At 46.9% G+C, this 24,312-nt stretch overlaps 1 protein-coding gene across 4 annotated transcripts in view; it reads left to right on the forward strand.

Moving 5' to 3' along the window:
* The window catches only part of Rassf2 (Ras association domain family member 2), a 41,650-nt gene extending 17,731 nt beyond the window's left edge, over positions 1-23,919 (forward strand). For all 4 annotated transcript variants that reach the window (XM_048348845.1, XM_048348844.1, XM_048348846.1 and 1 more), the window contains 10 exons: positions 1,583-1,673; positions 5,245-5,320; positions 7,938-8,089; positions 11,720-11,805; positions 13,094-13,254; positions 14,103-14,204; positions 15,752-15,803; positions 17,842-17,963; positions 19,593-19,690; positions 22,223-23,919. In XM_048348845.1, coding sequence (XP_048204802.1) covers positions 1,615-1,673; positions 5,245-5,320; positions 7,938-8,089; positions 11,720-11,805; positions 13,094-13,254; positions 14,103-14,204; positions 15,752-15,803; positions 17,842-17,963; positions 19,593-19,690; positions 22,223-22,292 — 978 coding nt within the window. In that variant the 5' untranslated portion in view covers positions 1,583-1,614 and the 3' untranslated portion in view covers positions 22,293-23,919. The remainder of the gene's footprint in view (positions 1-1,582; positions 1,674-5,244; positions 5,321-7,937; positions 8,090-11,719; positions 11,806-13,093; positions 13,255-14,102; positions 14,205-15,751; positions 15,804-17,841; positions 17,964-19,592; positions 19,691-22,222) is intronic.
* The last annotated feature ends 393 nt before the right edge of the window (positions 23,920-24,312 follow it).

The raw sequence follows: 24,312 nt of genomic DNA on the forward strand, positions 1-24,312 counted from the left end.
TGTTCTTAGGGTCCCACTTTTAGGTATGAGAGTGGGCTATGAATTTTCTGAATGGAACTCAGCCCTCTGCCCCCTCCCCTGGCCTTTCCTTCCTTAGGAGGTCTCTTTATTGTTTCCTGTGGTTGTCATAACAAATCACCCAAACTCAGGGGCTTAAAACAACATGGATTTATTGTCTTACAGTTCTGCAGGTTAGAGGTCTAATGTGGTTCCCATGGGGCTAAAATCAAGGTGTCAGAGAGGGCAGGTTCCTTCTGTTTCCAGAAATACATGTTGAGCTCATTGCAACGATCTCCATGTCGAAGTATTTAGGGAAAGTACCTTATGTCTGCTATTTAGTTTGAAATGCATCCAAAGCAGTATGGACTGGTAGCTACAACAAAGAATGGCTGGATGGATAGACATGTGATTAGTATGATATTAAAATATTAAGGATGAAATAGTTATGATTTCAAGGCTATCTGTTGTCTTGTGTTTCATTTTCTATCTCCTGTTTTCATCTATCTATCTATCTATCTATCTATCTATCTATCTATCTATCTATCTATCTATCATCTACTATCATCTATCTGCTTATTATCTATCTCTTTTTCAGTTCCAAGGAAAGACATTGGGCCTTGTGTTTTCTAGGCAAGCTCTTTACCACTTGAACTATGCCCTGAGCCACTTTTTGTTGTTGTTGGTGGTGGCACTGGGGCTTGAACTCAGGCTTCCTTAGCTTTTTACCACTTGATCCACACCTCCAATTCTGTCTTTTTCCCAATTAACTGGAGATAAGAATCTCATGTACTCCCTGCCCAGGCTGGCTTTGAACCTGGATCCTCAGATCTCAACCTACTGAATAGCTAGGATTACAGGTGTGAGCCATTGGTGCTGGGCTACAGTGTTCCACTTTGATGCTGATAGTAGATTGCAGGTTGTAGCTTACTGCACCCAGCTCAATGTGGATGTTCCGGGTGGTTCCCCATCCCTTGTGGAGTCTGGCTGTTCTTGTCAGTTGAGTTGCTGTTTTGTGCTGTGGAGGTCCCCTAGGAAAGAGGCTCACAGATTGCCCTTGGGATCAACTTGGGTGTCAGCATTCTCTGGAACTGAGACATTTGTTCTTTTATTTATTTATTTATTTTGCAGTCCTGGGGCTAGAACTCAAGATATGGGCACTGTCCCTGAGCTTCTTTTTGCTCAAGGCTAGCTCTCTATCACTTGAGCCACAGTGCCACTTCTGGCTTTTTCTGTTTATGAGGTACTGAAGAATTGAACCCAGGGCTTCATGCATGCAAGGCAAGCACTCTACCACTAAGCCACATACCCAGCCCGTGAGGCATTTGTTCTTGGAATGGCCAAGGGTTGGCATTTTTCTTAGCAGTGATTTTTTTTTCTGAAAGCTTGCAGCTAGCAGAGGCAACAGCCGGGAGTGTGGCATCTCACCAGCACTGGCTCAATATTGGGTAGCACAAGCTGTGGGTCCTGAGTAATGGGAGCCATGTAGCTGAGTCTTCTTTCTCCCTTTGCCTCCTGTTGTCCAAATCCTTCCAAGTGTCCAGAGATACAACCTGCCTGATCTGTCTTCTTCTTTTGTTTACAGGCCTTTCCTGCTGAGGAAAAGAGAAAGAAAGGATGGACTACAGCCACCAAACTTCGCTAGTCCCATGTGGACAAGACAAGTACATTTCCAAGTAAGACTTTTATGTGTGTGTGTGTGGCGGGAGAGGGGGGTGGAGTGGAGGTAGGGGGTGGTATTGGGGCTTGAACTCAGGGCCGGGGTGCTGTCCCTTAACATTTTTGCTCAAGACTAGTGCTGCTTTACCACTGGAGCCACAGCTCCACTGTCAGCTTTTTAGTGGTTAATTGGAGATAAGATTCTCATGGAACTTCCTGCTCAGGTTGGCTTTGAACCACCATATTCAAATCTCAATCTTCTGAGTAGCTAGGACCACAGGCATAAGCTACCAGTGCTTGGCTTGGAGAAAAGTTTTTGTATTTGTTGTTGGTTTTTTTTTTTCTGCTGTAGTTTTGTGTCTGCAGCAGCTAGATTCATGGTAGAACTGTATAAGGGAGTGGGAACCATTGGAAAAGGAGTGTCCTTCATGCATTGGAGAGGATCAAAGCAGCTGAACTTGGGCCAGATCAACAGCAAGGCTGCAGCTGTAGATAAAAAACAAGCCCCTAATCCTAGCCAGGGAGGGAAGCAAAGTGAAAGCAGGACAACAGGACCTTGTAGGGTCTTGAAAGAGGTGAATCTTGAAAATTTTCCAGGAAGAGGAAGTAGCTGATGACTGCTTGCTATGACCTGAATAGCCATGTCTCCTCGATCTTTATATGCTGAAATCTAACTCTCAAGGTGATGATCTTATGAGGTTGGGCCTTGGAGGTCATGGGAATGGAGCCCTTACCAGTGAGGGTAGTGGGAGTGCTGAGGGCTGGGAATGTAGCTTAGTGATAGAGTGCTTGTTTAGCATGCACAAAGCCCTGGGTTTGATTCCTCAGTACCATATAAACAGAAAAGGCCAGAAGTGGCACTGGGGCTCAAGTGGTAGAGTGCTAGCCTTGGGCAAAAGAAGCTTAGGGACAGTGCCCATGCTCTGAGTTAAAGCCCCAGGACTGGCCCAAAAAAAAAGAAAGAAGAGAAAAGAAAAAAGAAAGAAAAAGAGAAAAGAAAAGAAAGAGGCCCAAGGGAGCAGTTTGAGGAACGCAGGGAGAAGCTGCTCTCTGTGAGGAATTGACCCTCATCAGATACTGAGTCTGAAGCACCTTGATCTTGTACTTTCCAGACTCTAGAACTGTGGAAAAGTGAATTCTGGTTTTTTATAAACTTTTCGGTCTATGGAGGGATTTTTTTGCCCTCCCCCCTCCACCCCCAACTGCCCAGCAGCCTGAATGGATCAAGACACTGCTTACTCTGTGTGTGTGTGTGTGTGCGCGCGTGTGCGCGTGTGCGCGTGTGCATGCACGTGTAGGGGAATCTTGGTTGCTGTAATGTGTCCTGGGGCTGGTTCTTGCTGATATTGGGTATATATGCCCTCTGAATAGAAGGGACAAATTCATTGCCTTTTGTGCATTAATGTCTCTTCAACTCAGAAATTTTGTTCCTGCTAATGTGACAGAATTGAGCCAAAATTACCCCCCCCACACACACAATATTAGAGAGCTAGGGCTTCACAGATGCTAGGCAAGCACCCTACCTGTGAGCTACACCCCCCCTCAACTCCCAACCAACCTTTTCCCTCTGTAAGTTTGAGAATATATTTTTATTTCCAGCACAGGAATTTTACATATTGGCTGCTCTCCATCTTAAACAAACAACAAACAACAAAACTGCACAAAACAAAAAAAACCCTCCATGTTTAGTTTATCTGAGACTAAATTGTTTTAGACACACCTGTATATACAGATGGAGGCTGAGATTTAGAACATTCTCATCCGTTCCTCCTTCCTCAGGGACTTCTACCACCTGGTACTTTCACATCCTGGTTTCTGCAGTATGTTCATCTTCAGTTTTAGGTCATTTGCAGTCACATTCTTCACTAATTCATTCCAGCTGTGTACAGTGACTCTTTCATGTAGGTTTAGCTGGTCAGGCATTTCTGGGAAATTCCAGTGGATCTTTTGACTTCTCCTGAAGTTCAAAATCTCTCCATTGGATGGCTGGGTGAAGGACTGAACTGTGTCACCTCCTACCTGGGACAAGGCAAACACACACAGTTGGCAGCATCTTCAGACTCTCTTATCCCCCAAGGAGTTTAGTGGCATGCACTTTTAGATACATGGAAAGCCCTTCTATCAAGAATAGAACAGTGGGGGCTGGGGATATAGCCTAGTGGCAAGAGTGCCTGCCTCGGATACACGAGGCCCTAGGTTCGATTCCCCAGCACCACATATACAGAAAACGGCCAGAAGCGGCGCTGTGGCTCAAGTGGCAGAGTGCTAGCCTTGAGCGGGAAGAAGCCAGGGACAGTGCTCAGGCCCTGAGTCCAAGGCCCAGGACTGGCCAAAAAAAAAAAAAAAAAGAATAGAACAGTGCCAGGGCCCAAGTCCTCCCTTCCACTGAGTTCTCCCTAGATGACCCATTTTCTAAATCCTTGTGCCCATTGCGAAGTTTTTAATAAATGGCATTGTACAGTATATTCTCTTCAGTGTCTAACCAGTACTCAGGATTGAACTCAAGGCCTTGCTAGACAGGCACTCTACCATTTAGCTATGTCTTCAGCCACTCTCTCTCTCTCTCCCTCCCTCCCTCCCCCCCGCCCCGTGCCAGTCCTGGGGCTTGAACTTGGGGCCTGGGCACCATCTGTTTGCTTGTTTTTGTTCAAAGCAACTGATCTACTACTTGAGCCACAGTGTGACTTCTGGCTTTTTGACAGTTAATTAGAGATGAGAGTCTCACAGACTTTCCTGACTGAGCTGGCTTTGAGCTGTGATCCTCATATTTCAGCCTTTTGAGTAGATAGGATGGCAGGCATGAGCCACCAGTGCCCTGCCTGTTTTGTTTTTTTAATTGATATGTTCTAAGTTTTTAAGACACACAGTAAGTTGTCATGTCCATGAAGCCCAACTTGGTATGATCCAGACTCATCCTTGTTGACCTCTTGAGAGTTCTGGAAGCATCTGAGTCTTGTGAAAGCCTGAGCAATGATTGTGCCCTCACACTCAGCATGCATGGAGGAGGAAAGGCCATGGAGAGGCAGGAAAGACCCTGTGTGTGGGCCTGTTAGGGTGTATGAATCTGTGACGTGGCATGCTCATTTTGTTTGGGTTCAGCCTGTGTCTGTAGACAAGGCTGCCTTGGTGTTCTGTAGCTGCTTCTCATATTAGTCTGGATTGGTGCTTACTCTTCTTTTTCTTTATGTCAGTACTGGGACTTGAACTTAAGGGCCTGGGCACTGTTCCTTAGCCTTTTCCATTCAAGGCTAGCCCTCTGCCAAATTGAGACACAGCTCCACTTCTGGTTTTTTTGACAGACAGAAGACTCTCATCAGCTTTTCTGCTCAGGCTGGTCCTGCACTATGATCCTCAGAACTCTGTGTCCTGAGTAGCAAGGATTACAGGCCATGGTGCCCAGCCAGGGCTTAATCTTGATGTTGATCTTGGGGGAAGATGGTGATGGGGTGGTTTTCATGGAACTTTGTGTGTGCACATACCCTTGTGGATACACCCCCAAAGGAGGCCTGAGGGCAAGCTGGAGGTGAGAAATGGGGAACTGCATGACATATGTGACTTCCACTGAGAATATTGACTCCCTCCTGACAGGAATGAACTTCTCCTGCATCTGAAGACCTACAACTTGTACTATGAAGGCCAGAACCTGCAGCTTCGACACCGAGAGGTGCTGTGACATGCCCCCCCCACCCCACCCCCTAACCCCGGGATGATCAGGCTGCCCCCAAAGGGCAGGAGCCTCCCAGTCTTTGTGTCTTCGGTTCCCAGAGTCCCTTCCTACAGCAAGTAGCCTCACTTAAGATGCTGGTGGGAGTCCCTGGGTGTGGGCTCTGTTTTGCTCTGGGATGGGTGAGGTTTCTGTTCTTTGCTGTGGGAGTGTAACGGCAGCAGAGCCTCACAGGGGGTGTGCCCAGGGGGAAGGGAAGTTGTCCGTGAAGGGACTCTCTCAGTGCCCATGTAGCTGTCCTCTGGTTGGGCAGTGATTCCATTTTGTACTTATCTGGACCCAAGTCTTGTCACTGTAGCCATTGCTTTACACAAACCCTGTGATAACATGAAGCTTTCTTCCTAACTCTGGCCTTGACTGCTTTTCTCCAAATGCTCCCTGCTGTCCCTCTGACTTTTCCCTAACCCAATCCTGACACTGAGCTTATTCATCCTATATCTGTTTGTGGAATGCTAGGCTATCAGATCGATAGTGGTGGAGTAATTCATACTCAAGTGTTCTCGACAGATAAGAAGGCCTGTGGAATCCCCCTCTCAAACACGTTTTCAGGGTATCAATCTCCGTGGCAATTGAGCCCACGGGAGGAGCTAGCCCATAGTGGAATTTCAGCTGCAAAGGCAGACTGTTTGAAGATGGTAGAGGGGATGGCCTGGGCTGCGCTGTGTTCCTCAAAACATAGGCTCTCCACTTAGGCCAAGTCCTATTGTGGGTTAAGTCTACCCTGCAATCACACAATGTATACTGATGCTAGGCCTGGCCTGGGAAAGACTGTATAAATAGCCAGTGGCTACACAAAGCCTTTCTCACCAGGACCCTCAAACGCCCTTCCATTCTTCTGCCTCCTTCCCCCTGTGCCCCCACAGGGCTGTGCCTTTGGTCCACATTGGTTGCTCCTGGGGAAGATGCCATTTCACTTGGGAGGGGGCGGGGGTGTCCTGAGAAGGTGACTATGGCCAAGTCTGACACACAGCTCTGATGCCTGCCCATAAAAAAATGGGTTCAGAGGACTGGAGGAAAGAGGAAAGAAAGCTGGCCTTTTCAGATACTGTCCTGAAAGCTTGTAATCATTAACAGCTGGGAATGAGCAAGTCTGTGGTCCATAAGCAAGCTTTTCTGGGTGGATCCTGTGAAGTCACTCCTGAGAGGGCTCCACAGTGGAAGGATCCAAAGTCATAAGTGACATCCACAACTCCACACTAGAGCGTTGCAATGTCCTGAGGAAAACTTCACATTTCACTTCTTGTTAGTCAACAAGCCTTGAGTATAAATCTGCAGATCTTGCAGGACTTAGGCTCCTCTTGGAGTCATAATATAGCATATCAACTCCTTACAGGCGCTGGGAAGTTCTGCTAAGAAATTTGATTAATGCAGCCTCTCCCAGCTCATAACTACTTGACATCCTTTTAAGGCAACAGTTTGTCTGTTGGAGGAGGTGGTGTTCTGCAAATAAACTCGAGGAAATATTGCTTTGAATTCCCTTCATCCAGTATAGCTAATGACACATTATTTTCCAGAGCAGGGGAGGGGTAAGTAGTTAATACAAAAATTCAATTCGTGATTCAGTTAGCATGGCTAATAAGGTATTCTGGATTATTATTATTATTATTATTTTGGCAAAACTGAGAGTCTTGTACATTTTAGGCAAGGTCTCTACCATTTGAGTCATACTCCAGTACTTTTGTTTTAGTTTTATTGTTTCATTTTTCAGATAGGGTCTGAAAGCCCAATGGCTCAGGGCTGGCATGGATTGGAGTCATCTCATTTATGCTTCCCACGTATCTGGGATGGCAGTTCCCACACTCAATTTTTTATTGGTTGAGATGAGAGTCAGGTGAACTTTTTGCTCAGACTGGCCTCAAATCACAATCCTCCAGATCTCTACTTCCCTAGAGTACGGAGAGTTGTGGGTATGAGCCACTATACCCAGCTGTCCTCTGACTTTTTTTTTTTAAGTACGTAGTATAAAAACTACAAGAATGAGTTGACAAATTGTACATACATGCTTGGATTTTACAGCAGTCATCTTGTTTTGTGGTGCTGGGGATCAAACCCACAGCCCTGCTCATACTGGGTGAGTGGACTACCACTGAGCAATACTCTTAAATTCTTCATAGCTGCTTTTGCATTGATTTTTGAGGTCAACTTCTGGGTGTCAGGGAACTTATTATTATTATTATTATTATTATTATTATTATGTCAGTCATGGGGGTTGAACTTAGGTCCTAGATATTGTCCCTGAGCTTTTTTGGCTCAAAGCTAAGACTCTACCATTTTGAACTGCAGCGCCACTGCCAGTGTTCTGGTGGTTAATTAGCAACAGGAGTGTCATGGACTTAACTTCCTAGACTGGCTTCCAACGTGATCATCAGATCTCAACCTCCTGCGTATCTAGAATTATAGAGGCACTGGTGCCTGGGACCAGGATGCCTCAGGGCTGGGGCATGTGTGAATGTCATTTGCACCCTGTTACTACAAGGACAGGTGTGAGCCACCAGTGTGTGGTGCTGGCTTTGGCCCAGCCTTTTCTGGGTTCATCGAGTGGATTCGTTTGTGGCAGGAAGAAGATGAGTTCATTGTGGAGGGGCTGCTGAACATCTCCTGGGGGCTGCGCCGGCCCATCCGTCTGCAAATGCAGGATGACAACGAACGCATCCGCCCCCCTCCATCCTCTTCCTCCTGGCACTCCGGCTGCAATCTGGGGGCTCAGGGGTGAGTTAGGAGAGGTGGGAGGGGAAAGGACCAAAGTGTCTGGGGGCTTCTTCATGTTCTTAAGCAGGTAAATGCCATATGCTTTCAACCAGCTTGATCCTGGCTCCTGTGCCCACCTGCTTTGCCTTGGGATAAGGAGCAAAGGGCCAGCGATGGAGTGATTGGATCTCAACCTATTTCCACAATTAGGGAGGGGGGGCGGGAGGGAAGAGGGAGTGGGGAGGTGCTGAGCCTGTGGTGGGGGGAGGGAGATCAAGGACAACAGTGTGTCTTCCCTTGTGGAAAATTCCAGTCTCCGGGGATGTTGCTAGTGGCTTGCTAGGCCAAACCTGCAGACTTATGGAGATGCAGGTTCTCCCCGCCCCCCTGCCCCACCACCACACTGTATCCAATGCCTGCCCCAGAGACACTGAGAGCTTGATACTCCCACTCTAGGGGAGAACCTAGAAGAGGTCAAAGGAACATTTGTCCTCATCTAAGACACCCCTTAGAGGTCAGCCAGGGTCTGCTCTACACCTGCAGTTTGGGAGGCCCCCTCCTCTGGTCCCCACTGGGAGGCATGCATGAGGAGATTGTATCTGTTGCTTCTCACTGTCATGGCTATGTTGGAGGGAAAACCTGCCTCTCTCAGAACTAGCTCAACCCTGCCATCCTCAGAACTAGCTCAGCTTAATCTTGCCAGAACCAGCTTACAAGTCATTTTTGACAAACTGTCACTGTTGGGATAAACCAAAACTCAGAACATCCATGTTCTACCTGATAAAAGGATTGTACGCCTGAGGGTCAGGCTTGCTGGTGTAAATAAAACCAAGTTCTCCTACTTCTCCAAGGGACACTTGGTTTCTCACCAGTCTGTTTTCCTGTAATAAAATGAATAACCAAATGCATGCATCTAGTAAGCTGTGCTCTTTTTTTTTGTTGTTGTTGTTTTCTTTTTAGGGACTTTAGGCTTTTGTTTCTTTCTTCTAATTTTTGTTTTTCTTGTACTAAGCATTGAACCTCGGGCCTGTTTGGTATTCTGCCACTTGAGCCATGACTCCAGCTCCTGGCCCTTTTTTGGTGCCAGTACTAGGGCTTGAATTCAAGGCCTGGATTCTTTCCCTTAGCTCTTTTGCTCAAGGCTAGTGCTCTACCACTTAGGCCACTTGCAGCTCTACTTGCAGCTTTTTGCTAGTTAATTAGAGATAAAACTCTCATGGAGTTTTCTGCCTGGGTTGGGTTCAAATCATGATTTTCAGATTTCAGCCTTCTGAGTAGCTAGGATTTTACAGGTGGGAGTCGCTGGCACTTGGCTTTCTTGCCTCTCTTTGTGTCGGTTGTTTTGGAGGTAGGATCTTTTTTTCTGCCTGGGCCAACCTGGATGGTGATCCTCCTACCTGTGCTTGCCTGTGTGGCTAGGGATGACCAGATGCACCCCTGCATCAGGCCATTGGGCTTCCCCATAACTGAGAAAACAGGTGCATGCTACTGCACTCAGCCATTGGTTGAGATGGATCCTCACAAACTTTTCTACCTCGACTAGCCTGGAACAGCAATACCCCAATCTTCACCTCCTCAGTAGCTAATATTATAGGCTTGAGCTACCACACCCAGCCTGGACTTGGATTTTCAAGATCAAATGTCTGGCTTTGTTCCCTCACAAAACTTGCTGATGTTGGCTGCATTCAGGCCCAAGCCTGGGTGGAGTGTGCTGGTTTCTGCTTGGCCAAAACCACAGTGATGTGTTCTTTGGTGTAAAAAAAGGACTAGGCCATTTCTGTTGGCCACATGGAACATTTTGCTAAACTCTGTTGCCAAATCTATCTTTCCCTACCCTTGAGAGAGTGACCCTGGGGCTCATCTAGGTTCTTCCCAAACAAATTTATGAAGGACTGGGCATTGTGCCTCATGTCTGTAATTATAGCTACTCAGGAGGCTAAGATCTGAGGATAACAGTTCAAAGCCAGCCTGGGCAGGAAAGTTCATAAGACTCTGATCTCTAATTAATCACCAGAAAACTGGAAATGGCATTGTGGCTAACGCCTTGAACAAAAAAGCTTAGGGACAGTGCCCAGAACCTGAGTTCCAAGCCCCACAACTGACCCCAAAAGATAATTTATGGAGGAAAGTCATGGCTTGTCCCATTGAGCAACATTTTTGGCCAACTCCTAATGTAGCTTTAAGCACTTTCACCATACTTGATTTCCAATGGGCCTGACCCTGCTTGGCCCCGAATCCTCCATCATTACATTCTGTAAGAGGACTTTAAAAATTCCATTTGATCATGGGGCCTTGGGCTGGGCCTGCTGAGAGGCCCTTCAATCTGAGCACTTGTTTATTCCCCTTTCCCTGTGCCATCAAGCTGGCCTTGATTGGCTCTTGGGGCCTACAAATATATCAAGAGTTTTCAGGAATTTGTTCTGGATGCCAGCAAAACCTAAGTGATTTCTTGGGTCACTGTGTTCAGAAGGATGCCTATGCCAGAGGCCACTGGACCCGGTAATGAGCAATGGCTGCCCCGGGTGCTAAGAAGTCATTACAGACCCTGAGAGGATCCAGTCTGGTGTTCTGAAGGCAGTGAGTTAGAGTATAACAGAAATTCTTGCAGGCATCAATGGCTCATATCTATCATCCTAGCTACACAAGAGGATGAAATCTGAGCCTTGCAGTTCAAAGCCAGTGCAGGCAGAAAATTCTGAGAGATGTATGTCCAATTAACCACCAAAATGCCCAAAGTGGGAGTGTAACTCAACTTGTAGAACACCAGCCTTTAACAAGGAAGCTAAGGGGCAGTGCTCAGGCCCTGAGTTCAAACCCTAGTACTGGCACACATACCCACACACACCCTTAAAATCATCATTCCTGGATTACAGGGCCTGTCCTCCTGGGCTCATGAGGTCCAAACCTTTCTCACCTAGACCAGTCCTTTGTGGTCATACGTGATTCTCCTTCCTAGCCAAGCCCGCTGTTGATTCGGGGTGTGTTTCTCTGAGCTGCTTCTATTGTCCTTTCTGGCTTGGGGCAATCATTTTCCAGTTATTAGAGCAAACCCAGGTCTCAAGTCACACTGTTGGCTCTGGCCCTTTCTCCAGTTTGGCTGGGGACTCCATCCTTGGAATTCTAAAGGACACTGCAATCAGCTCCCCATCCAAGGTTTCCCTGACCCTGGGAGCAGCCAACCGATTATCTTTCATTTCTTGTAGATGCCAGAAGCAATTCCTGATTTATTCCTCTCGTAGAAATGAATCCAGACTAGAATCCTCTTCCAAGAAACAAATGGCTGCTAATCAGGAGTTTCAAATAAGCCACAAACCCTACACATGTGTAGCAATTCTGTGCGGGTAATATAAGCAGTTAGTTCTAAAGGCTTCTCCTCAGTAGGCTTATGAACTGTGTGTTTGCACAGTTCCAGATGCTGAGAAAGAACATCATTTTTCTTTTGAATGCTCTAATCTCCACCCAGTGCCCAGCCTGGGAGTGGCACCAGCCTCCTGAGATGCTCAGGATAGTCTGCCTGCATCCTTCATGGCCTGATGTGTTCTGGTACCTGGCCTGGTATCTAAGCTTCCTCTTGCAGGTTGCAGGGGGTTGTGAAAGGGTCTCTTGGCAGAGGCTAAACCTGTCTTCCATTTGCTTGTTTTCTGCCCACAGCACCATTCTGAAGCCCCTCACCATGCCCAACATTCAGATCTCAGAGGTGGACGCACCTGAGGGTGACCAGACACCAAGCCCCACAGGTACAAAAGGGCATGAGGGAGGAGACTCGGGGTAGTTGTCATTGGGGGACGCCTGCTATGACATATGCTATAAACTTGGTTTACTTGGGAATATCTCAAGCTCTTTTGGTTCAGGATTGGGCAAGTATTAAAAGGAGACCATTAAACTCTCTTGCCTTAAGCCTGCACTGGTGGCTCACATCTGTAATCCTAGCTACTCAGGATGCTGAGATCTGAGGATTGTGGTTGAAAGCCTGCATGGGAAGGAAAGCCCATGAAATTCTTAGCTCTAATTAGCCACCAGAAAACCAGAAGTGGATGTGTGGCTCAAAGTGGTAGAGTATTAGTCTTGAGCAAAAAGAGCTCATGGACAGCTCCAGGCCCTGCATTCAAGACCCACAACCAACAACAAAAAATAAAAAATCCTTATCCACCCACGGGTTGAACTTCCCTTCCCCTCCCAGTCAGCCTATGCAAAATGAACAATGCTCACTCACATTCCTTTGGAACTGGATGCAATTTCTTCTTTTCCCCGTCTTATACATGCTGCCATTGGAATGTTTTAGCAGCGTGTCCTGGAATTATAGCACATAAATCCATAAAGAATTTCCTCTTTTGTGTGCGTGCCAGAACTGGGGCTTGACCTCAGGGCTTAGGCAGTATTCCTTACCTTTTTCTTTTTCACTGAAGGCTGGTGCTCTACTACTTAAGCCACACCCCCACTTCCAGCTTTTTGGTGGTTCACTGCAGATAGCTTCAGAGACTTCCCTGCCCAGGCTATCTTTGATTTGTGGCCCTCAGATCTTACTTAGCCTTCCTGTTTTGAAGTGTATAGTTCAGTGACATTAATACATTCATAATGTTGTGTAATCATAACCATTCATTTCCAAAACTTGTTTCATCTTATGAAACTGAAATGAAGGGTTGTAGCTTAATGTTAAGAGTATCTGCCTTCCCTGCACAAGGCCTTGGGTTCAGTCATCAGCACTGTAACATTGTGTGTGATTGTGTGTGTGTGTATGTGTAATTGTGTGTGTGTGTGTGTGTGTGTGTGTGTAGTTCAAGAGATAGTTCAGCCTTCAGTGGTAAAAGCTATGATCCTGAGTCTCTCAGAGGAATGGGTTCACACCGTCCTTGCCTTTGGGGGGCTGCCTCATTTCACTCAGCATAATCTCCTCGGCTCACCCATGGTCTAGCATCTGTCAGTTTGCAACATTTCAAGGTCCTTAGGTCATAGTGGTCCTGTGCCAGGCACTGTTCTGCGCACTGTAGCTGAATTAACTCTTCCAAACCTTTACTATGGCCCCAGATGCTAGGGGCCTGAAGCCTGTGCAGGAAGACACACCGCAGCTGATGCGCACTCGCAGTGATGTCGGAGTGCGTCGCCGTGGCAACGTGAGGACGCCCAGTGACCAGAGACGAATCCGACGCCACCGCTTCTCCATCAATGGCCACTTCTATAACCACAAGGTAGAGTGGGATGGAGAGGAAAGGGAAGGGGACAGCGGGGGAGGTGTGTGTGTGACATGTCTTGCTGGGCACCAGCATCACCTCAGGGCCAGGGTCTCCTGGTTTCTAGTGGGACACTTGGGAAGCCATTTGTTGTTCAATGATTGGGCTGTGGGTGGGCACGGATTCTTCTTGCTTTCTGAAGGATGGGAGATCACAGGCCTGGAAGATCCCCCCACCTCTCCCCAGGCAGTGGATGACTTCTGTGGGGTATAAAGCAGCACCCTGCTGTAGCCTTGAAAGCCCCATAACCATGTGGTCAATAAATGCCCCAGTCCAGTCTCACCTAGGTAAATCTGCGTGGGACTGTCTCTCCCTGACCGCGTGTCTTCCACATTCAGAATCGGTGCCTAGTCAGACTGTCCCTGGTTAAGAGCTGCCCATCTCAGATCAGCCAGCTACTCACCGCACCCCAAGCTAGGCATCCCCTCTTTTCCTCTGGCTTCTTGGTTCAAGCCCCATGTGTAGAAAGAAGTCAAACAAAGCCAGAGACTTCCTACTGCTGAGTCCCAGGGAAGTGGCTTTATGAGCACTTTACCTGGAAAGGCAGTGTGATTATCTGGCGGGATTCCTTCTCCCAACCCTACCCTAAACAGACCTGACACCCCACCTACCCACCCAGAAAGGTTTTGGGAACTGAGTTAGGCTACCTCCAGAGGTGATTTGTCTACATTGAAGTCAGACAGAGGTTCTCCAGGTTACCAGGGGACTCGGATGGAGCACGCTGTCACTGTGCCCTGTACCACCTGGGTTTTAGTGCTCCCCCCTTGCCCTTTACTCTTATCCTGAGCAGCCTCTTCTGTTGACAGACTTCAGTGTTCACGCCAGCCTATGGCTCTGTCACCAATGTCCGCATCAACAGCACCATGACCACCCCGCAGGTCCTGAAGCTGCTGCTCAACAAATTTAAGGCAAGTTCCCCTGCTGTCTGCCTGCCTGAGGGGCCCCAGTGGGAAGCAGGGTCTATGGAACCTGTGTGGTTTGGGGGGTACTGAACAGAGGATTGGCTTCTCTAGACTTGTTATTCATGGCCAGGTCTCTCAGCATTAGACTTTCCAGAGCTTCTTAGAAAAGCAGATACTTGTCGGTGCTCGCACCTATAATCCTAGCTACTTAGGAGGCTGAGATATGAGATTCTCATCTCCAGTGAACCACCAGAAAACCAGAAGTGGAGCTGTGGCTCAAAATGGAAGAGCAGTAGCCTTGGGCAAAAACAGCTCAGGGACAGCACCCAGGCCTTGAGTTCAAGCCCCACAATCGACAGAAAAGCAAAGCAGAGTTTTAGTCCCTGCCCCAGACCTGCTAAGTTGGTGACTGGGAAGGGGGACAGGTCAGAGAGACTGGGCCACCAGCCTGTAGGAGACTGGGCAGTCATTAGTCCATCAGGGCCTGAGCAGCATGGACCCCCAGGTACTTTATGAGCTACCATAGTAACCCTGGAGTCTAAACTCTAGTCTAACCCCTGTGGGGCCTCAGCATACATGTCCCAAGAACATGATTGGAATCCTACTTTGAAAGTGTGACTTACTTAGATGTATAAGTAGATGCACACAAGGCTTTCAAGGTCCAGTGTTTTCATAATCCCTGAATCATTCTCTTGGAGACCAAGATTATTTTTTTTTCAGATTCTTTTCTCTTGAGATAGGGTTTCACAATGTTGCCCAGGCTGGTTTGAACTCATGGTTCTCAAGCAATCAAGCCTCAGTCTCCTAAGTAGATGGAACTACAGGCATATGCCATTGTGCCCTGCTAATCTTTTTTTAATTACTAAGGTTTGAACTCAGGGACTCATGCTTGCTAAGCAAGTGCTGGACCACTGAACCACCTCTCCAGCCCTTTTTGTGCTGGTTAATTTGTCTGGAGCCTGTACCTGGACAGCTGTAGGCTTCCAGCTGTATCTGAGATGACAGGCACTGCCACCACACCTCCCGCCCTCTGTTGAGATGGAGTCTTGTGGATTTCTTTATGCCTAGGAAGGTAGCTTAGACCCTCCATCTTCCTGACTCCAGCCTCCTGAGTAGTTGGGGTGGCAGGTATATGCCATGATGCCCAGCAACTGCAATATTTTTATTTTTAATGGGAGCCAGTGTAGCTGAGGACACAAGTGTCTGGGTTGGAAGGGCCAGGGACCCAGCTCGGGTGGTAGAGCACCTGCCTTGCAAATGCAAAGGCCTGAGTTCAAATTCAAAATCCCAAACCAAGTACGAGTTGCAAACTTAGGAGCATTTTAGATTTCAATTTTTTTGGATCCCAAATATGTCAGACCAAGGATGTTCACTCCACCTGTATTACCTGTTATCATTGAAGTTATCTGCTGACTGCATCTCCCTGTCACTATGAGAGCTATAAATAAAAGGCCCTCCCCACAGAGAAGCCTAAACTGTGGCTTTCTATGTTGAGGAGGAAAGAGTGGCCAGCCGCTACGATGGTTAACCTGTCTCTTCTGCTCCTGATTCAGATTGAGAATTCTGCAGATGAGTTTGCTTTGTATGTGGTCCACACCAGTGGTGGTAAGTAAGAGGCACACAATTGGCTTCAAAACTTTTTTTTGTTTTGCCAGTTTTGGGGCTTGAACTCAGGGCCTGAGCACCTTCCCTGGCTTCCTTTTGCTCAGGGTTAGCACTCTACCACTTGAGCCACAGCTCCACTTCTGGCTTTTTCCTGTTTATGTGGTGCTGAGGAATCAAACCCAGGGCTTCATTTCATGCATGCTAGGCAAGTACTCTACTGCTAAGCTACATTCCCAGTCCCCCCCCCCCAAAAAACCCCACCTTTTAATGAACTTAAAATAGCAAGTTAAAAAAAGGCAAACCCCTCAGTCTCATCTAGCTATTATTTGGGTTTTTAGAAACTTCCAAATGTTGTTTGCTTTCAAGCTTGGTGAGCTTGCTGGACAAGATGCTGGGGAGTGCCATAGATGGGAAGTAAACTAAACTTAAAATGACTTTTTCCCCCCTATTTCTGTCAGTCATGGGGCTTGAACGTAGGGCCTGGGTGCTGTCCCTGAACTCTTGCTCAAGGCTAGCGCTCTACCACTTTGAACTACAGCATCACTTCTGGTTTTCTGGTTGTTCATTGGAGATAAGTCTCAAGATAACTTTCCTTGAGGGCTTATTGGTATAGTGCTTGAAGCCCTGGGTTCAATTCCTTAGTACCACATACACAGAAAAAGTGCCTCATATCTGTAATGCTAGCTACTCAGAAGGTGAGATCTGAGGATCGAGGTTAGAAGCCAGCTTGGGTAGGAAACCCAGGAAACTCTTTATTTCCAATCAACCACTAAAAATAAAAAAGCTGGGAGCAGAGCTGTGGCTCAAAGACAGTGTCCAGGCCCTGAGTTCAAGCCCCAAAATGGGTGCGCGCGCACGGAACAGAGGAAGACAAACCCTATGCTTCCTAATTAGCATCTTTCAAGGAGTCTGAGGCAGGGTGGTGGTTTTGGGAGAGAGGTAGGGGAGAGGTTGCTTTGCCCAACACTTGTAGAACAGTCCATTTACAAATCAGTCTCCTTGAGGGGCTGGGAATATGGCCTAGTGGTAAAGTGTTCGCTTCATATACATGAAGCCCTGGGCTCGATTCCTCAGCACCACATATATAGAAAAAAAGCTGGAAGTGGCGCTGTGCCTCAAGTGGCAGAGTGCTAGCCTTGAGCAAAAAGAAGCCAGGGACAGTGCTCAGGCCCTGAGTCCACGCCCCAGGACTGGCAACAAAAGCAAAACAAACAAATCAGTCTCCTTGAGAGGCAGAGTGGGCAATGCAGTCATCCCATTCAATGTACATATGTAAAACCAGGGAACTTGAAGGTGTGAGGATGGTTGGGAGAGATGGGGGAGAATGCTGAAAAGGGTGACATTGCTTAAGATGCGTTGTATCCATAAATTGACACGTTCAATTGAAACTCCTTTGTACAACTACTTAAAGATAATAAAGCCACTAGCTTTGAGCTAAAGAGCTCAGGGACAGCACCCAGGCCCGGAGTTCAAGCCCCACCACCGACCAAACAAACAAAGATTTTTTTTTTTAACGTCTCCTGACAAGTACCTGTGACTCACACCTTTATTTTTTAATTTTTTCTTATTTATTGTCAAAGTGATGTACAGAGAGGTTACGGTTTCATACGTTAGGCCTTGGGTACATTTCTTGTACTGTTTGTTACCTCCTCCCTCATTCCCCCCTCACCAGCTCACACCTTTAATCCTAGTCACTCAGGAGGCTGAGATCTGAGGATTGCAGTTTCAAGGGAGCCCAGGAAAGTCTGTGATTCCTATCTCCAATTAATCCAAAAAAAAGAAGGAAGTGGAGATTTGGATCAAGTGGTAGAGTGCTAGCCTTGAGTGAATAGTCAAACAACCCCCCCCGTTAAGTTTTAGCCATACTTTCCCCCGCAAAAAATAAGACAAAAAAAAATAGTCTCCTGACATGCATGTCTTCTCCTAAGACATCTCCTAAGATGCCTAGTCCATTTGGCCACCCTGAGTTGACCACTACTTTTGACTAGGAAAGCCTCAGGCCAACCTCAGGCCTGCTCATGCTTGTATGTGATTCCAGAGAAACAGAAACTGAAGACCACAGACTACCCACTAATCGCCCGGATCCTCCAGGGCCCCTGTGAGCAGGTGTCTAAAGTGTTCCTGATGGAAAAGGACCAGGTGGAGGAAGTCACCTATGACGTGAGTTCCCTCGGATTGGATGTCTGTCCTGAGGTGGGTGGGGATTTGCTTGGAGTATAGCATGACTTTTTAGGTAAGGACCATGTCTCCACTGACCGCCATTCTTTAATGCAGGGCTTTCTTGGAGACAGTTGAGGATATGCCCTGTGGGAATTGTTAAAGGAATTATCTGGGGGTGGCAGGGGAAGTGATTTTCACTGAAGAAATGAATGTTTTTATGCTTTTTGAGAAACTGTAAGGGTTTGAAAAGTTTTTACAAACATTCTTTTAAGAACATCAAGAAGTCAGCAGTGTTTGTTGTTGTTGTTGTTTTTGTTTTGTGGTATTTTTTTTTTGCCAGTCCTGGAGCTTGAACTCAGGGCCTGGGCACTGTCCCTTAGCTTATTTTGCTCAAGGCTAGCACTCTTGAGCCACAACATCACTTCTGGATTTTTCTGTTTATGTTGTACTGAGGAATTGAACCCAGGGTTTCATGCATTCCAGGCAAGCACTCTACCACTAAGCCACATTCCTAGCCCACTGCTTTTTTTTTTTTTTAACCTCACATGTACTAGTCAGCCTTTGCTATAGTAACAAACATCTTCCAGATCTCAATAGCTTGAACAATACTCATATGTTCTGCATGTGACTCTGTCATACCTGGGGTATGTTCTTTATGGATGATGGCTAGAGCTTCAGAAACCCAAGTAAATCACACAAGCTCATTTAAAACCTCTACTCAGATTTAGCATACATCATAACTGCACACATCACCATGCATAAAGCAAGTCACACAACCAAGCTCAACATTAACAGGGTAGGAAATTCCCTTCTCCCAATTGAGGAGAGCTGCTCTCTTGGATGTGGGAGGATAAGCTGTCCCCTAACTTTAATTCACCTGGGAGCCTCTCACAGCCATTCAGAAGCCAGCGTTCACCTGAATGCTTGTTTGAGACTTAAGACAAATTGTCACTCTGAGGGGCTGGGAATGTGGCTTAGAGGTAGAGTGCTTGCCTAGCATGCACGTAAGCCCTGGGTTCGATTCCTCAGCACCACATAAACAGAAAAAAACCAGAAGTGGTGCTGAGGCTGGAGAGGTAAAGTGCTAGCCTTGAGCAAAAAGAAGCCAGGGAAAGTGCTCAGGCCCTGAGTCCAGGACCCAGGACTGGCAACGAAAACAAAACAAATTGTCACTCTGAACCACAATGATTCCTCAAATTCTCTTAGGGGACAATAATGAGGCATAAATACATTATTTTTTTCAGTGCCAGGAAGAGAACTCAGGGTTTCATATATGCTAGGCAAGCACTCTACTTCTGAGTTAACCCCAGCCCTAGGGGACTTATTACATAAGTTCAGTTTCTTCTTTCTATCACTGTATTAAGAGAAAATGCTTCTCTGTATTGGCCATCACCCAAATCATGGTTTCGATATACAAGATGCAAAGTGGAAAGTTGTGACGTGGGGTCATGCAGTTTCATTGACAAGGTCTGGCTCTTGCCTTTAAGGGTTTTGCCTTAACTAATCCTGGGTTAGTGGGAAACCAGATTTTTCATGGTTGTGTGCCTTACAGGAAAGGAATACAAAAGCCACTGCAACCATGCTGTGCAAGGCATACACCCCAGACTGACTTTCTACCACTGTCCTCAGGTAGCCCAGTACATAAAGTTTGAGATGCCTGTCCTTAAAAGCTTCATTCAGAAACTTCAAGAGGAGGAAGATCGGGAAGTGAAGAAGCTGATGCGCAAGTAAGTAAGGCCCTAGGGTGCTGGTTGGGCTTCTCCTTGGGCTTCAGCAAGAGGTGTCTCTGTTTGGGTGACCTGCAGGGCTATACTGGGCTGCTGCATGTGATTGGGTTTTTATCAGGGGATACCTGTTCATAAGTCTGATCTTAGATGGGGTGGTGAAACTTAAGTATTGTTGGTTTTCCTACTTCTTGTGTCGCTTCTGGGGAGGGGGTGTATGGGTTCGTGTGTGGTTGTGTGGTTGTGTGCTTGTGTGCCACTAGCCAGTACTAGGGCTTGAATCAGGGCCTCACACTTTTGCTTTGCTTTTTAAAAATCAAAGTTTCTGTTGGTTGTTTTTTCTTTTTCCAGTCCTGGGGCTTGAACTCAGGGCCTGGACACTGTTCCTGAGCTTCTTTTGCTCAAGGCTAGCACTCTACCAGTCAAGCCACAGTGCTCCTTCTGGCTTTTTCTGTTTATGTGGTGCTGAGGAATCGAACCTAGGACTTCATGCATGCTAGGCAAGCACTCTACCATTAAGCCACAGTCCCAGCCTATCAAAGGTGCTATTTTACCACTTGAGCCACACTTCTGCTTCTGGCTTTTTGCTAATTAACTGGAGGTAAGAGTCTCGTGAATTTTTCTGCCCAAGGTGGCTTCAAAACCTGATCTCATACCACCTCACTCTAGTTAGAATGGCCTATACTCTGAACTCAGGCAACAACAAATGCTGGAGGGGGTGCAGGGAAAGAGGAACCCTTCCCCATTGTTGGTAGGAGTGCAAATTAGTACAACCACTTTGGAGAACAGTATGGAGGTTCCTCAAAAAGCTCAACATAGACCTACCCTATGACCCAGCCATACCACTCCTAGGCATCTATCCTGAACAACAGGTCCCAAGATATCAAAAAGACATCTGCACTTCCATGTTTATCGCTGCACAATTCACAATAGCCAAAATATGGAATCAACCCAGATGCCCCTCCACAGATGAATGGATCCAAAAAATATGGTACCTATATACAATGGAATACTACATAGCGATTAGAAATGGTGAAATATTGGTATTCACAGGGAAATGGTCAGAACTTGAACAAATAATGTTGAGCAAGACAAGCCTAGAACACAGAAAACAAAGGGGCATGATCTCCTTGATATATGACTGTTAAGGTGGGGGAAGGGGGAGACAGTAGAGACCAGGTCTGTGAAACCAAAAACTTCTTGTCAAATGGTATTTCCCACAGGTTTGAGTCAGCGACCCTACATTATGTAACTAAAACCAAACAATTATTCAACATATAAAGGTCAAAAATAGACCTCTCAGTGGATTACAATAGCTCAAAAGCTATGTATGTACGTTCATATAAGACAGGGATAAGCAAACCCTATTGTCGACATTACATTTAAAGCCCTAGGCGAATTTCCTTTGGCGTAGGCCACGTGGCTACTGTATATGTTTTTGGTACACGGTATATTGTATATATGTCTACCTGACCTAGGGAAGGGAAAGAAAAACAGGGTGTAAGATATCATTAGAAATATACACACTGCCCTACTATGTAACTGTACCCCTTTTGCATAACACCTTGTCAAAAAATTTTGTTTAGGGGCTGCGGATATGGCCTAGTGGCAAGAGTGCCTGCCTCGGATACACGAGGCCCTAGGTTCGATTCCCCAGCACCACATATACAGAAAAACGGCCAGAAGCAGCACTGTGGCTCAACTGGCAGAGTGCTAGCCTTGAGCGGGAAGAAGCCAGGGACAGTGCTCAGGCCATGAGTCCAAGGCCCAGGACTGGCCAAAAAAAAAATTTTTTTGTTTAATTAATAAATTATTTAAAAAAAAAACAACCTGATCTCCGCCCCCTGAGTAGCTAGGATTACAGGGTGAGCCACCAGAATTTGGCAATTTTTTGATGATACTAAGATTTGAACTCAGGACCTTGTGATTTCTAGACATATACTCTACTGCTAAAGCCATACTTCCAGCCCGCCAACTACTTATTTTGATATGAGTCATTAAAATGTCTCCCCTGCCTTCCTTTTACAGAACTCTGAGACATACCCGTTTAAGATCTCTTTGGGATCTAAATTCTTAAATAGGGATGGAATACTCACCCACGGGCCAGGGACCCCATACCCAGTGGTGGCTGTAGTTTCCCCCCCCAAGAGTAAAATATTGACCAATTCATATACTCCACCCTGTGGGGGGGGGAGCTTAGTGAGCCACTGTGCATATAAAGTACTATGCACAGTACCTTGGTCATAGTAAGCACTCAGTAGGACTCTTATTGCTGCTGTTGAACATTTCACATGTCTGCCCTTCCTTTACCAAGCCTTTCTAACCATGATAAAATGATCTAATTAGGATTTGCCCTCTTTATCCATGCTGAGAAAATGAACACAAGCAAGGAAATGGCTAGACTATGACAGAAGCAAAGGGACAGGCACACATGTTTCCTGGGGACACCTGCTGCTACTTGGGTGCTGGGAAGGCCCTGAGGAAGGGCTGTGTTCCCCACTGCCCTCTACCATAGGCTGTTTCTCGCCCCCCCAGGTACACTGTGCTCCGGCTAATGATTCGGCAAAGACTGGAGGAGATAGCTGAAACCCCAGCAGCAATCTGAGCCCCAGGAATGAGGGGATCCAGACACCCCAGGGGCTGTCCTTGACCAGAGAAGACCCACAGGAAGCTGGGTGCTTTCCTTCCATGGAAATGTTTAATTACAGAGCTCTCCAGCTCCATCTTTTGCTCCACAGAACAGGATGGAGAAACCAGCGGACAACTCTGCACCCCAGGATCCCTGGCTCCCTCTTTTTCACTTGTAAGGACTTTTATTTCTGTCTGGAGGACTGAAAATATGTACATGCATGTGTGCATGTGTGTACACGCACACAATGCAAGTCTATGTGCCTCACTGTGATTTTCACATGCAGTTGATTCCACACAACCAGCACGAGAGCCATAGGCTGGCAGAGGCGCTGCCCTGGGCAGAAGAGACAGATGAACAATGATCTGAGGGGCCTTGGATGAAAGAAATATTTCTTCCCTTCAGTGCCAGGGCAGTTGCACAAATTGGCCCATGTGTGGAAGGAAAGAAGGTCCCACCAGCTCTCTGTTTGAGGACTTGCAAGTTCAAAGAAATTCTCCTGTTGGGCGCTGGTGACTCACACCTATAACCATAGCTATTCAGGAGGCTGAGATCTGAGGATCCTTGTTCAAAGCCATCATGGGCAGAAATGTACACAAGATTCTTATTCTAATTAACCAGCAAAAAGCCAGAAGTGGAGCTGTGGCTCAAGCCAGAAGTGGTGCTGTGAATGGTGCCCAGGCCCTGAGTTTAAGCTCCAGTACTGGCACACACGCACATACAAAGAGATGCTCCCTGTATGTCTAGAAGGATGGGTGAATGTAAGATTCTTGGAAATGAACAGAATGATAGCCCCACACTCTTGGGGCCAATTCAATGGCAAGGAAAAGAAGGGATAGATGCAATGAGCTGAGAAGTTCTTACACTGGAAATGTTTGTTGGTCGCTTTCAGTAAGAGGAATGTGTAGTTCTGGATGCCTGAGAAGAATGGATTCAGCCTCTGCCCCTGCTCCATGGCCACCATGAGAGTCAGCTGAGCTTGCCTCTTTCACCAAGCTGCCAACCTGTTTTCCCTAGTGTTCCCCTGGGGTAAAGAAAGTCTCAGGAGACAAAAGCATCACTGTTGGGCATGTGAGCCTGATTGGCTCATGCTCCGTGTCTGACTTGGTGGACAGGAAGTTCCCAAGCTCCTTCCTTAGTGAAAGGGAAGGGTAGAGGCCAGGTGTTTGAAGTTGAGGTTTTATTCTTCCAGGCTCTGGATTCTTGTTGCTTCCCTCAACTTGTGCATGGAGATGCAATCCAAGAATGAGGGCTCTCTCCAAAGAAGGTTTGCAGAGCTGGGCAGCTGAGAGAAGGGGAGCTTCTGGCCAGCACCCTAAACAGCACCCTAAAGGAAGGCAGACCTTTGGGACAGAGCCCTTCCTGCCCTAGGCCCTCTCCTCTCCCCCCAGACCTGCCTGTGTTTTGAGCCTCCTCCAAGGCCTGTTTAAATATCTCACCATTGTACTTTCTCTGTGAATTTTCAGAAAGATGGCATGCTGCCACTAGGCACGTTGCCAAGTATCTCTTAACAAGCCTACTTCCTCCTCTGGGGCAGCACCCCCATTCCCTCCAACCCCAGGGGGTGGAAAGCCAGAGGAGCTGAGTGTCAAGTATATACCTCAGTGGACTCTGGGGTGGGGGCGGGGCTTGGGGAGGGGCTTAGGGGCGGAGCAAAGCTTCCTTTGTCACCCATGAGAAAGAGTAGTTTTGTGTGCAGTTATACACCCAGATTTGCATTAGGGGGAAAAAAAAAGAACTCCGTCTGAGATTTTTCTTTTTCTCTTCCAGTTATTTTTATCTTGAATATTCAAGGCTTTCATCACTCCAGTAATTGTCTTGGGGTGGGGTAGAGGGGCTGGGAGGAAGAATTTCCACAAAGCAAATTACTAACTACTTATTCTTATTGGACAGCTATTTCTGGTTTATAGAAGTTCTCTGTAATTTGCACTAGCTCTCCAATCTGATCCTGTTAAATATGGAAACGTCACAGAATGCCAGTTTGCCAGGTCACTTT

This window comes from Perognathus longimembris, chromosome 6, assembly GCF_023159225.1.
Source record: "Perognathus longimembris pacificus isolate PPM17 chromosome 6, ASM2315922v1, whole genome shotgun sequence".
NCBI lineage: Eukaryota > Metazoa > Chordata > Mammalia > Rodentia > Heteromyidae > Perognathus > Perognathus longimembris.